Source organism: Hippocampus guttulatus, chromosome 1 (assembly GCF_054856545.1).
Source record: "Hippocampus guttulatus isolate MCC_2025c chromosome 1, RoL_Hgut_1.0, whole genome shotgun sequence".
NCBI classification, from domain to species: Eukaryota; Metazoa; Chordata; class Actinopteri; order Syngnathiformes; family Syngnathidae; genus Hippocampus; species Hippocampus guttulatus.
In genome coordinates this window covers 9,591,030-9,605,143 of record NC_141261.1, presented here as the reverse complement: position 1 = coordinate 9,605,143, position 14,114 = coordinate 9,591,030, and the positions used below count along the sequence as shown (strand labels likewise).

The 14,114-nt window shown below is 41.6% G+C and overlaps 1 protein-coding gene across 2 annotated transcripts; it reads right to left on the bottom strand.

The window, feature by feature from the left end:
• Positions 1-216: 216 nt before the first annotated feature.
• arih2 (ariadne homolog 2 (Drosophila)) lies at positions 217-14,063 on the bottom strand. Of its 2 annotated transcripts, none has more exons than XM_086108227.1 (15): positions 13,933-14,063; positions 11,038-11,576; positions 10,009-10,076; positions 9,107-9,179; positions 8,678-8,819; positions 7,166-7,287; positions 5,984-6,093; positions 5,505-5,622; positions 5,368-5,418; positions 5,172-5,193; positions 4,419-4,570; positions 4,067-4,210; positions 3,549-3,614; positions 2,856-2,981; positions 217-2,049 (listed from the first exon to the last, which is right to left on the bottom strand). In XM_086108227.1, the coding sequence occupies exons 2-15, from the start codon at positions 11,302-11,304 to the stop codon at positions 1,978-1,980; spliced, it is 1,533 nt and encodes a 510-aa protein (XP_085964353.1). In that variant the 5' UTR covers positions 11,305-11,576; positions 13,933-14,063; the 3' UTR covers positions 217-1,977. The 2 variants fall into 2 exon arrangements, with proteins under 2 accessions (XP_085964353.1, XP_085964361.1); XM_086108235.1 differs by lacking the exon at positions 13,933-14,063 and adding an exon at positions 13,345-13,485.
• Positions 14,064-14,114: the final 51 nt, after the last annotated feature.

Genomic DNA, 14,114 nt, shown 5'->3' with positions numbered 1-14,114 from the left:
ACTGGGTCACAACAACAAAGTCTGACTGAGCAGTTAATTCCTTCTTGGCCCAGTATTACATATGCTACATCCGACTGTGGGGTAATTTTGGCCCTCTTGGATTATTCGGTGCCAGTGTGAAGAATATTAAAGGTGAGCCGAGTGTCTGACACTTTCATTTTGTTGTTTGAGCTGCGCATGTGACATGTAGCATTGCAATGAATACACAAGACAAGGTTTCAGTTTTAAAAACTCTCTCAGTAACTCTATTTTGTGTATTAATGTACAACCGTTGAAAATTACAGCACTTTTTTGGTAGCTTTTTCTTTATTCTTTTTTTTCCCAAACCATCAATCAACAGCCATTTTTTTTCCAGTACAGTGAACAATGTGAGCAAGAAAGAGAGGAGGAAAACCATAGCCCAAAAATGAAATGAAAATAGAGGAGAGCTTCCAAATTAGCGGGGACGAGTACAATGAAAGTTTAGTGGAGTGAATCCATAAGTGTGTGTTTGGGTCAGTAAGTGAAGTGAAACGGACTATGGCTCTGATGTGTCATAATCAAGGCGCAAAGACCAGAATTTGTTGACTGAGGTGCACTCAAGCTTGTAAACATGGGTGGGGAACATTATTCCTTTTCAGAGGCGAGTTGAGGTCCTCCAAGAACCAATCGTAACTTCATGATATGAGCAAACAAATGCATATTATTGAGTGAAACGCTATTTTTCCAAAATGAAATAAATGTCGAGTGGGAAGGAAAACATTTTGTCATGCCATTCTTTGGTGTACAGACTAATCGGTATTATCTTTTTTAACATATTCAGACTGAGCAAATTAAGGGTTTTATCCACCTGAGAACTGTGAGGCAGATGTGCTGACCGCGATGCGCGGAATCGGTTCAACAGGATAAAATTCATGTTTATAAATACGCAGGTCAGGTTTCTCAGAATACTCAAAATGAATTTACCGTTTAGCATTTTGAAAAAGAGTTCTTGATCAATTTTGAGCATTTGTGGATTTAATTGGGGTGCGGGGGCTTTTCATAACATGAGACATTCATATTGTTTGCAGACTTTGATGGCTGGTCAGAGGCAAATGGTCTCTCAGACGGCAAATGGTCCATAGGTTGCCCACCCTGCTTGAAGTAACATGAGCAGATAGCCTCGAAGAGCCCATTAGTTTTTCCGAAGATCATAACAACCAGCAATTTTTTTTCTGGCAGTTGTGGTCAGAGTAAGTCAGGTTTGGCAATACCAAAAAAAAAAAAAAAAAAAAATCTATTGTGGACCTAAAACGAGACAAAACCCCCCAAAAACAAACAAACTGCGTATTCATTTTCAGTATGTTCTCTATGCGAACAACAACCAAGCGCAAGGAAATGCTGCATTTTGTCATGTAAAAAGAATGCAGATGCTTTTGACTACTGCACGTATAAATTAAATTAGCCGACTAGATGAAAACATAAATACACGTAAGATGTGAGCAATACAACTGCCCCAAAGTGTCCACTAGGCTTTATGGTCTTAGCATTAGTTGCAAAATCCCTGTTGAGGAAAAAGTAGAAATTGATTTGACCTTTCCTATTTTGGGGGTTATTTTTATTTTGTGTCACCAGTTTGATGCAGGAGAGGAACAAAAGATATTTGAGACACACACTTAATCCTAACGGTGTGCTCTGATCAAGAGAATCGACTCGGGTGACGGTGTTAAAGCCAAATTATGGTGAAAGAGCATAAGGGGGAGGAGGGGTTCAATCGCGCCATTCCGTGACCCTGCAGCATTTTAGGAGTAAGATAGGGACAAGAGAAAAAGACAGAAAGTGAAATAGCAAGTGAGCGTTGCCGAGTAAAAGGGGCACCACAGGGACTGTGCCCCGGGGATGGTCACTGAAGGAAGCAAAAGTGGGGTGTGGGTGCAAGTAAGAAAGAAAAGGTAGCGAAGGAAGGAAGGAAAGAAGGACAAAAAAGAGATGCTGGTGCTCGACAGTCCAAATGGCGCTTCAGGTGTCGTGGAAATCCTTCAGCAGCGTGCGTCGCCTCTGCTCAGCTATGTGCATCTGATTCTCCAGATCCTGTTCGCACGGACAAAAGGAAGCTCAAAAGTTTCCCCGAGGTTGAACGTAGCCGACATGCCTCACGCTGCAGTGATACCCTGACTTTCAAGTTGAATTCGTTCCACGAACTATGCCCTTATCTCAGTTTTCTTGTGCACCATCCATTTTCCCCATTGAAAATGAATTAAAAAGTGAATTATCTGATTTTGGTCCCACCCCATGATCAGAACGGAATTTCAAACGTATCTTCATTCCCTGTATGTATCTCACTATATTTATTTGTCACTTAGCTCTCTAAATGGGTCCAGTGATTCCCTCGCTTATTCACAACTTGATACTTGCGATTCACAGATTTTGGGTGGGGTGTGGGGGATCCTCTGTTTTTCATTGAAAAACCTTGCCATCTCCATATTGTCGAGCTCGTTCTAAAACGCTCAAAGATAGGACCAAAGCCATGTCAGAAGAATAGTAAGACTTTTCTCTTACACAAGAACTAAGTTGAAGTGACACCTCTTAACCGAGAGTCAAGCATTCTAAATCTGGGTGCAGTTAGGGTTTAGCAGCGTGGGAGGTGAAGGAAGTTTACAAGACCGTTGTCGCCACATTGGGGGGGGGGGGGGGGGGGGGAACAACAACAAAAAAAAAAAAGACATTTTGAGTTTTGGAATCACTATTTGGAGTAATTTTAGGATTTAAACTAATCCTATAGGCAATTCTAAACTTCTTTGCGGGAGGCATCAATTACTCACGTTTTTATTTCTTTTTTTACTACTCTCAATGGAGCTCGGTTCCTATGGCGGCGTACATCAAAGATCCCATCTTACCCCTCTGTCGCTGGCACTGAGATCGACCTCGCCTCCCACCACTGCCCTCTCGTAGCTGTCCACCCGCTCCACTTTCCAGGACAAGTTCTCAATCTCTGCCTCCAGCTGAGCCTGCTGGTACTCAAACTGCAACAAAGGAAAACCAAATCAGCACACACCTGCACTTTTGTCTCATCTCTCTCCATTTTACCCCTCTCAAAACACATCTTAGCACGTGTGATTTCTATTGTGGTCTTTTGATATTGCTTTTTTGCTGTATCTCCTCTCGCCGCTTGTCCCCTTTCATGTGTAGCAGCAGGTGCCCTTTCTGGTCCCTCCCTTGTCTCTCTGTCTCCACGAAGTAACCACATGATGTCAGGCACAGTTGCTGTTGATGTTTGTTGTCTCTGTCTTTTCACTTTCTATAGCCTCTTCACCAAATAAACTAATGCGAGCATTCAAACAGGAAAAAAGTACACCAAACTCGCCTATAGTACAGCAAATATGTTGGCACAATACTGACCTATTACCCATAACACTAGCAGCATATCAGGAAAGGCTGAATTAAAAAAACAACTCCATGCACAAACAAAGAAACAAAAAGACTTTGGATTAGGGAGTGCAGCAACTTCCTCTTTCAGGGATTTTTTTTTTTTTTTTTGGTCAAAGGACACTGAAGTTTGTGGATCAGGTGACAGGAGAACAGTCTCTCACCAGTTTTTTGCGTGGGCCGGACATGTAATAGGCATAAGGATACGTATACTGCAGTGTGTAGCGACACTGGAAGTAAAAAGACAACACAGAAGGTACGTTAGTCAAACACAGAAATTGCCAATCAAATAGATGCCCTGTGACCTACTGGTGCAAAACGACCTATGTCTGACTTGTTGGTAGAGGGACAGTACACCGCTTTCAACAGTAACGTCGGCACAGATGCAAAAACTATCGCAACATGAGAAGTGTTCCGGAAGGTGCCTGAATATTACAAAGTAAGTATGCAAGATTCAAGGAGATTTCAAGACTAAATTAACTGATCAATATCGCTTATTTTAATTTCAATTTAGGAGTCAAGCTTACTGCGCTTCTGATTTTGAAATCATTGAATGTAAAAGCTTAAATTCAATTGCAGCTTCTCAATACTGCATTAAAGAGACCCCAAACAGAAACAAACAAAACAACCCACCCCGCTCCAATAAAAGCATCTAAAACATAAACACACAAACAAAAAGTACCTTGGCGAGAAGCTTTGCAGCGTTGTGAAGGTACTGCCAGTCAATCCAGGTTCCCAGGTTGTTCATCACTCTCTCCTGGATCTTCTCCTGGATCCTCTGGTACGTCTGAGCCTCCAGCTGCAGAGACTTGTTGTGGTTCTCCCACTGGTGCAGGAAACACACAAGACATTTGTAAGACCGCTGGACATCTTCAGAATTTTCTCGGCATTCAAATATTGGTAGGCGGACAATCAGCAAAATCCAAGTGCGGGTTTTGAAGAAGTCCGCCCCCCCCCCTCTCTCTCTCTCTCTCCCTCTCCCCTTCCCCCTTCCTCCATCCATCATTCCCTCCCTCCACTCGTTGCTTCCTCACCCTCTCAAAGTAGAAGAGGTATTTCTTCAGAGCCTCTCTGGCCTGAGCCTGCTGGCTCTGGTTGACTATATCGGGGTTTTCTTTGTAACGACTGCACTCGTAGTATTCACTGCCATGAGTCTTCCAGTCACCGAGACACATCCAGCAGAAGTCTGAAAATGGAATGTTAGGTCACAGGCCGATTAAAATCAAACAATTTTCAGGCCAGTTTTGAGCAAATGTCTACATTGTTGGACTACTATGGAGGTGGACTGCACCTACTCAAGTTTACGACCTGACCGATATTGATTTTCTGAGGTCGATGCAGATTATTGGCAGTAAAAAAATCCAAAATACACCTGAACGGACAGATACAATTCTCTGATTCTATGCCCTTTAAGCCCCCCCTCGCTCCCCGATTCCCAATTTATACTGCCATAAGACAACACACAAATCAGTCTTAATATAGCTCCTAGACGATGCTATTTAAATCCCCGTGCAATTATATTGTTTTCTCATGTGATGAGTTTCCCCTCATAAATTTGAAACTGTTTTGGCAAATTACACGCATGCTTCATCGTATAAATAAATCATGGGCCATAAGCAATCAGTGCAACTGACTGACTGTTGTGGTCAAGTGAAAAAAGGAAAATTAAAAGCTTGTTTATTCCCCGCACAGTTCAAAGTCCTGCACATTTTTTTTGTCTCGTTTTGAATATGTGATGTCTGAACATGACATTCCGTGTACTACGAGATGAGGAGTCAAACACTTACCATGTTTGCACTTGGAGCATTGCTGGAATAAACAAACAAGATACATTTGTTGATGTAAACAAACAGTGGCAATAGTACTTGAGCATTCAAACACTTCATTTTACCAAGAAAAAAAGACTAAATGTAAAACTGAAGACTTGTAGACTCTCATGAAAGAGAATATATTTTAAGCATTGCCCTTTCAGCTGTTACTTACCATGTGATTGCACCCTCCATTCTTCTCAATGCAGATATTGCACTTAGGACACTGAAATATGACACAAAGTTGTTTCATATATCTTTTTTTTTTTTAAACGTTGCAAGTCAAGATGGAAACCACGTGGCGGCTCGTACATCTTTAGTGTGTGCGCTGATATAGTTGGCCGTCTCCGAGTCGTCGGCGCATTTTGTGAGCCATTTCCGGATGGTGGCGCAGTCTGTGGGTGCGTGGTACATCTGACGGCATTTAAAACTAAGAACGACAAAAAACAAAGGAGAGAAATTCAATATTAAACCTCGACTGCATACAAATTATCTTCATTTGAAGCTTGAATATTATTACTGAACCTCTTGTGTTAAACCACCTGTAGTTAAAAAAGTAGAGACCATTGAGAATCAGAAAGTGCTTAGGTGCATGACAGAAACATTAAAAAAAATAATAATAATATTAATAGTAAATAAATAAAAATACATACAGAGACCAATGCACAAACCAACAGTTACTTTTATAGAATGTTACAATGAAGAATTCAATTTAAACATAAATTTGTTTCTTTCCATTTATTTGCTCTGCATGTTTATGAATGCTGTGTTGGTGTGTGTTGTGGACCTACCAGAAGACCTCACTGCAACGACTGCACTGCACCCTGCGCGCCCGTGGCTCCTGCACCTTAATGACGATTGGACAGTCTGCACCCGGACACAGTTGCAACTGAAAGTGACTCTGCAGTTGGAGAAATGAAGATCAGGTAAAGATGAGCAGGATGCTTACGGGCAACCGTATGTGTTTCACACATTGAACTTCATTAGGATCGGGGGGCCAACCCAAAAGACCAGAAAATGGTCTTACACAATCATTCCAATTGGCAAATAAGACTGGGGGGGGGGGGGGGGGGGGGGTGAGAAAGAGAGAGAGAGAGGGAGCGTGAGAGAAACATCTTTTTAATCGCTTCTTCCTACAGAAACAGACAGGCAAGCAGAAATTAACTCCTTTGAAGGCATTCTGCAACCACAATGTTAACACAGCTAAGATTACCCCAAAAACTTCAGAATTCTACCTACATCAACAAGAGAACCGGTTTCTTGGGCAGCCATGCCCACCACATGACATTAGCACCAGTGCCACCATGCTTCACCGATGAGCTGGTATATTTTGGATCGTGAGCAGTTTTTTCCCTTCTTCATGCTCTTCTCTTGCCCATGTCTCAGTTACACGTTCATCTTTATCTCATCCGATGTTGTTACAGACTTGCAAACGCTTCTTTAGATGTTTGGCAAGCTCTAACCTGGCCTTCCTGTTTTCGAGGCTCACCAACGGTTTACACCTTGTGGTCAAACCCTCTGTAGTCACTCCGGTGAAGATTGTTGCCTTTGACAACACAGCTCTTTGGATGTCATGTTGAGAGTTAACAGCAACAGGTTCCAAACGCAAATAGCATGCTTGAAAAGAACTCGGGACTTTTTTTTTTTTATCTTCTTCTTGTAAATAGGATAATGAGGGAATAAGAAACTCCTGGCCCTGGGATAGCTGAGCAGGCAATTGTCCCATTACTTTTGATCCCTTAAAAAGTGGAAGGTACATAATATACAAACTGTTGGTAATTCCTACAAGGGTCACCCGACTTGGATATAAATACCCGGTAATAGAAGCTAAAGTCTCCAGTTGAAGCACGTCTTGCTCAATTCTGTTCAAATCAATTGTGGGTGTCTTCAAAGCCAGAGAGAAGAGAATTGTGTCGCTGATTTAGTATTTCGGGACCTGACTGTAGATTAAGAAAGGACAAACAAACACACACCTCCACATAGTCTCTGAAGAGGTAGCGTCTGTACTTGTCCTTCAGCTCCTCTCCTGGCAGTAGAGGCAGGACAAAATCTTCTGGCATTTGCAGGGAGCAATCCTGAGCCATGCACGAAATGCCTGGAAAGACACAAGAACCACCAACACACAAATTCATTCTTCAAAAACCATATTTTCCATATTACCGTTAATGTATGCCATCACTTGCACTTAACCATTGAAAGACTCAGTTTAAGGCCGCCGCACATCGTGCGATGCTTCTGAACTTCACTAGAATGAATGAATTAATTAAAAATTATTTCACCAATTTTACATTCTACATTTCAAGTGTTTAATTTCTGCACATGGCATCCATGCCACATATCGATAATGTAAAAAGAAAAATAGCCAAAACCGTAGGGATCCTCTACAAAACCAAGGAAGTGCTAAATAAGAGATCTTTGTACACATTATACACTTCATTATTATTATCATATATGACCTACTGTGTGGAAATATGGGGAAATGCCTGCAAAACAAACACACTCCCTATTCTCAACCTACAAAAAAAAAGCAATTCGAATTATTAATAGATCAAAATATACGGAACCCACAAATCCACTATTTATCAAATTAAATACGATGAAATTTTATGACCTGGTTGACTTTAAAATCGCCCAATTAATGTACAAAGCACACAATAACCTGCTCTGCCAAAACATCCAGATGTTTTTCGAAATTCGAGAAAGCAGCTATGATTTAAGAGGTACCAACTTATTCAAAAAACTCAAAACAAGAACAAACATCAAGCAAAGAAGTGTATCTATCAAAGGTGTTAATCTGTGGAATAATCTCGAAACGGACCTGAAAATGAGTAAATCGCTTGCTGAGTTCAAAAACAAATTCAAAAAAATAGTACAAACAACCTACATCAATCAGAGTTAAAATGATAAATTCAAAACATTAAATATAATGATAAATCAGAACTAAGTTGATAAATAGAGAAAGGTATATAAATATCCATTATGAATACAAGAGAAAATTGACAAGAGTGTCAGGGTGTGGAAGTATATAATCCCGATACAAACCAAAAGTTGTAAAAATATCACGGTTAAGGGTAAAGTATGAGCCTTAATGGAGACTTCTTTCTTCTTACTTTTTTCTTTTCTGATTGATATAAAAATGATTTATTAGATATAAACACATAACGGGGTAGGACTAGATAAGTTTTTTACTTCTTCCTACTCCCTTGAACATAATAACTGTGTTGAATGAAGATTGATTTCTTTCTTTTTACTTTTTTTTTTATCTACCTTATTTTCTGTCAAATTATTACTGTATATATGTTTTATGTTCAATAAACAAACAAACAAACAATGTGCAATCACATATGCATTCTCTTCGGTACTGCATGTGACAGGGAGAACGGACCTCTGCTCAGATTTACTACATCGGATCGTTTTTGCATTCAAAGACCACGACTGTACCGAAAGCACACACATGCATGCGAATGCACACAATCTTAACTTACCCACTCCTATTCCATCTTTGACCAGTACAGTGCAGTGCTGCTCCCAGCAAGTTTTGCAGAAGGAGTGCTGGCAGGGCAACGCCAGCAGGGATTCTCTCCTTACGACCTGGAGACACACGCCACACTGCAGGGACTGAGGAGCCTGAAACAGACAAATTCAAGTGAAGTTCAAATGACGTTGTCCCAAAGTGAACACATTGTGAACTACAGAAACACGCATTGCACTGGGCTGCTTGCAATGCGATTGTTCTAAGTAAAAAGCGTATAATAAAAAATATGCAGATGGATTTGCATACATTTGACATGCAAACAACTAATCATTGAAGAAAGTCTTAAGTAGACTCATGAAACTAAAGTTTATGAGTTTGAATTGGTCTCTAACTGTATAATATCTCCTCTCGAACGGTAGCAAGTTCGTTTGTTACTCACAAAGACCGCTCTGCAGGCATTGCTCGGCTGAACCAGGGCGTCTGACAACACCAGAGACGAACTGGACTTATGCCTGCACACAACAAGAAGAAAAAAACGGTGGAAAAAATTGTGGTGTAGAGAAATAAAGAAAAAATGCCATATGAATGCACAGGGCTCTTGCAACCTTTCCAAGGTCAGATTCAAGCAGTTTCAAAATGTTCCAGCACTTAATAGGCGAGGACCCTTTTTACCATTAGGTGCTATTTCAGTTTTTATTTACTCGGCAGGTGGCCATACATCATTTATAAAAACATCCATCCATTTTCCATAGCGCTTGAAAATAAGGTCACGGTTGATTTCCAGCTCAGCTGTCTCAACAATTCACACCTAAAGAAGAAGAGTCCAACCTCCTGACTGGGAGGCAGACATGCTAAATGTCTTATCTGCTGCTCTTATGAAAAAAAAAATCAATAAGATATTTTTATCAATGTATGCTTCTGGTATTTGAGGGCTAGATTTCTTTTTATAACTGTTCCTCTGGGAACCCCCCCCCCCCCCCCCCCCAGATGATTTGTCTTTAATCGCATGGCAGGCCAGTTCAACTCTGCCACAGACTTCGCCGGAAAAGGGCTTTTTGATCCTTGTTTATTGTAGTAAAGAACGGGCTGCAGTCAGAAAAGTGTTCTTCCTCATCCGTTAGCCATACATACATTTCAAACTGTTTTTTGCTAAATTTAGTGACCCCCCCCCCCCCAACTATGAAATGCCAGATTCAACTAACGGATGAAATAACTGAAGCCTTTTCTCAGCATTTCAAGCATGCTTGAAACCGAAAGGTAAATATTACAGGGGGGGAAAAAAGAGTTTGGGAAACAGACTGCAATGACGCCGTAAAAACAATAGAAATGGAGTGAAAATACCTGTCCAGTATTTGTGAAACCTGCCAGTGAAAATGCACGAGGATCAGCTTTGCAACAGCCGGTAAAACCTGAACAAGAGAGAGAAAAGAAGACTGAACTCATCTTGCTGAATATGACATGATGCATGAAGCGAGACAAATTGCATGACAACATCACCTTGTATTACAGGCCGAACTACTAACAGACATTTGATACGAATAATGCATTGATGACATTTGTCTCTGGCATGCACTGACAGTTGAGATGCCTCAAACAAACCAGAAACAGGGTGCCGAACACTTGTGAGGCCTTTTCCGAACAAAGTTTCTGAAAAATAGATCTCGTTTTAAATTGTGACTAAAAGTTATGGTTCGTTTGGTCAAATGTTTTTTTTATTTGTGGGACCTGACTTCAATGACTCACAGGCCACCAGTCCATCCATCCATGCCTGATCTTGAGGAGCCCGGCAAGCCAAACCCACGACCACGGCTCAGCCCCGGTTCAAAACAAACCGTGCAATCCAATTGGTTTATTTGCTCTGGCGAATTCCTGAACATCGTCCCTCTTCAGTAGCGGAAGTCCGTTTTCGTAACATTGCAAATGACATGTGGGAGGGACAATAGTTTGTTTGATTCAGCATTAAACTCGGGTTTCAAATGACCAGAAGTAAGGGGAAAAAAATATCAGATAACGGCACTGGAAGCATTTATTTCAAAAGAAGACTTTTTTCCCCCCCTGACATTATGTCCATTCTTCGCTGATTGGTGCATTTCGCTGTCTATCTACTCAGGTTTGCCCCGCCTCAGAAATGCGCTTGATGCGACTGTGACCAGACTCAATTGCTGGTATAGCGAGGAGTCTGGATTTCCAGGCTAGATCGCGATGGGCTACTTTGTAAGTGTGTTGATACGCTGAGTGGGAACTGAGGCACTATTGTTCTCTGATTCATTATTGCACTAGAGATTAATAACAATAATAAAACTGAATGGGGTTTTTTTTTTCGGTGTAAAAAAGCAGGAGTTAAAAGGATTCAGAGTAGACTAAGCCCACCTTTAGTGCAGCAGCCACAATGTTCACCTCCTCATTGAGAACTCTTTGGCTCTCTTTGTATGTCAGACAAGTGAACTGATACTCCTCTGGATCAAAGGAGTCGGCGCCCTGTTGCTCCACATCGCTGGCCACCCCGTCGTAGTAGGTTTCAATGTCCCCTTGATCCTCCTCTTCACCGCCGTCATCCTCATCCTCCTCCTCTTCAGAGTTGACCCCAAAGTCTTCCTCGTTGCTGTCAGACGCCTGGCTGTTCATGTCCACTGACATCCGGTCGACGGAATCAACCACCCGGACAGGTAGACTGCACGCCTACCTGTCGGATCTGTGTGGTTATGATCGGCTGGAATGGCTTATCGAAGCGCCACCTCTCCGCCCTCCGGCCTGCGTGCTTGCGTCGCTGTCCAGAGACACACTGGCGTCCGGTGTGTCTGAGCCGCGTCGAGTGCGCGCTCAGCAGCAGCGGAAGAAGCAGAAGAAGTCGCACTCCCCGTCACTCATTTGGAAGGCCGGTTCGAGGGTGATCCAAGGCAACAGAGAAACTGGGGAGCAAGTGAATCAAACGGGAAATCATTAAGAGAACTGTGAGATGAACGCATACAACAAAGGACAGTGAACCACAGCCTATTCACAATGTCACATCTTTGCGTTTGTTGAGTAGAACCTATCCTGAGCTACTTCCCTAAAAACTAAACTATTCACAGCGCTCACATATTTTTATGCGCGTTCTGCGCCCATAAGATGCGCCAAAGCCCTTGCTAATAGCAAAGTTGTAACTCGTATTAAGAAAGTATGCTGAAGTGTAACCATACCGCTAGATATGAGAAGTTCCAACTATTATCTGATGATTATCTTGGTGATAAGTACTACATTGAAGTTGTGTTGAACTGAGCAGGTGCAGGATGAAGGACATGTGTTGAGCTTTACCGTCTGGGCTTTAGAGGATTAGTTGAGACGTGCTTTAGCTTTAAAGGGGATAAAGACGCACACCTGTGGATTGGATTGGATAAGCTTTATTGTCAAATGTACTGTATATGTACATACAGCAGAGATGAAATTTCTTCCCTCTCAACATAAAACAAGAGGAGCCACTGCGGGTGTCCGCGCCGCTATCAAAAGAAGAGTGTCTGCCGAGTTTGCAGGGGTGTGGAACAACGTCATATCGAGAGGCGTTTTTCCAATGAAATACAGTGGAACCTCCAAAATGGAAAAGATTTCGCCCCTTAAATCTTGATGTCACAAAAGACTTCTTGTGGGTATGTGCAAGAGCCGAGAGGATTAACTGTGCATCTGTGTGGGCGTTTGTTGGATTGTTTTGTTAAGTTATTGTTTTACATTAGTGGTCAACTTTTTTTTACTCAATGTGGAAGTTAATATTCAAAAATGTTATGCACACGCTCATTTTTATTAGTTTTGACACTTGTTTGGCTATTTATACTGTTAACATGTATGATTTCGAATTGCATTCAAAGTTCACACGTTTCACTATGACATTACTTTCAAATGGATGGGAATTCGGGTAATACCTTTGAACTGATCATTTGCACTGTCATAGCAACAACGGATTAAATGCATAAAACAGCATTTAATCTGTTTTGTTAAGCGCTTTGATACAGCTGTCGCTGTTGTGAAAGCGCTATATAAATCAGCATGTATTGTATTGTATTTAATAAACAGCAGAAGTGTGTAATACAAACGACATGACACATTGTATGTAATTTATCATAACAGCCGTTTCCACCAAAGGATCAGATGTGGCTTTTTCCTGTTCATTTTTTTGTGTCGCTCCGATGCAAACAAAATAACTAAACGTGTGCATCTCTAAAAATGTGAATTTGCTGCAATTTTCAGGTAAAAATGGTGCATTAACTGATAGAAGCACAGAGGTGCGAACGTTTTTCATCCTGACTATAAATGTGTCTTATTGTAGAGCATGAAAAAACATTCTTTCGCCATTTGCAACCTCGGAACATTGTATGTCTGAACTGCCGTAAACTGAAGACCCTGCAATTCTTTATTACCTGCCCATGACTCATGACTCAGTGATCCACTTTTGGGTCCTGACCAACCATTTGAGAATCACTAATTTAGGGAATTCTCGTAAGATGCCATGAGCCCTTGATTTTGTGCCCAGTAACACTGGACTGTGGCCACTTAACTGACTCTGAGGTACAAAAGCTGAAGTGCAATTATAAATTACATTTTTAAAAATAAATTACTTTTTTTTTTAAATAAGCGAACTGCACTTGAGTATGAATTAAATATCTATCTGACATTGACCCAGACGAGTCGAGAAGAGCCAAAACGAACCTGCCAGGATTTCATGGTGTCAGCCAGGCATCAGCCAAACGCTCCTGGTTCTGGCTAAAAATAGGCTCTTTAAACTGGGTGACACACATCTTGCTAAGCTAATGTATCACAGCGACTCAGCACAGTTTCATAATACGTGGTGGAGGGGGGTTGGCGTAATGTTGTGGACGATATGAAACAAATATGCCATGCTTTGGATGAACAGAACATCGACATTTGCCTCCATTGTTTGGAAAGTGTCCCAGAGGTCCAGTCCAGTTATCGACTAGCCAATTTGAGTTAGCCGGATTAGCCTTGAAACGTTTACAATGAGTCATACAGCGCTACAAAGCTAAAGACATCCGTTTAACGAGGTTTAAAAAAAATCCTCGCAGAGACACAAAGTTAAACAAGTACATTTGATGCGAGTTTACGATCTGAGTAGTTGCTAGCTCCCCGTTAGCATCTGATATCGTCGTGATACGCCTCTTGCCCACTCCTAACCCGTGGATTGGGATGTAAACAAGGCCGTCAGCAACTCGAGCGCTTACAGACAAAATTAACGACAGATGTACCTATTGAGTCTAGAAAAACTCAAGACATATTTACCCGTCAGAGCCACACCGGTCCTGTTCACGGTGACAAACAAAAGTGTGTTTTAGACTACAAAGCCAGGACGTGCGTGAGCTGGTAGGCGGACGATATGATGCGTTCTAAGTACACAAACGCAGTCGGAATTTTCCCCGTTCCAAATCGAAGGAATATATAAAAAATGAAAAGGGCGACTGGAA

Excerpts from the sequence above, each read along its gene's own strand:
- arih2 (XM_086108227.1), bottom strand. The coding sequence starts at position 11,304 with ATGTCAGTGGACATGAACAGCCAGGCGTCTGACAGCAACGAGGAAGAC. Across the intron at positions 5,623-5,983 it reads CGTTGCAGTGAGGTCTTCTG|TTTTAAATGCCGTCAGATGT; the intron begins GTAGGTCCACAA and ends TGTCGTTCTTAG. Across the intron at positions 3,615-4,066 it reads CTGCAAAGCTTCTCGCCAAG|TGTCGCTACACACTGCAGTA; the intron begins GTACTTTTTGTT and ends TTTTACTTCCAG.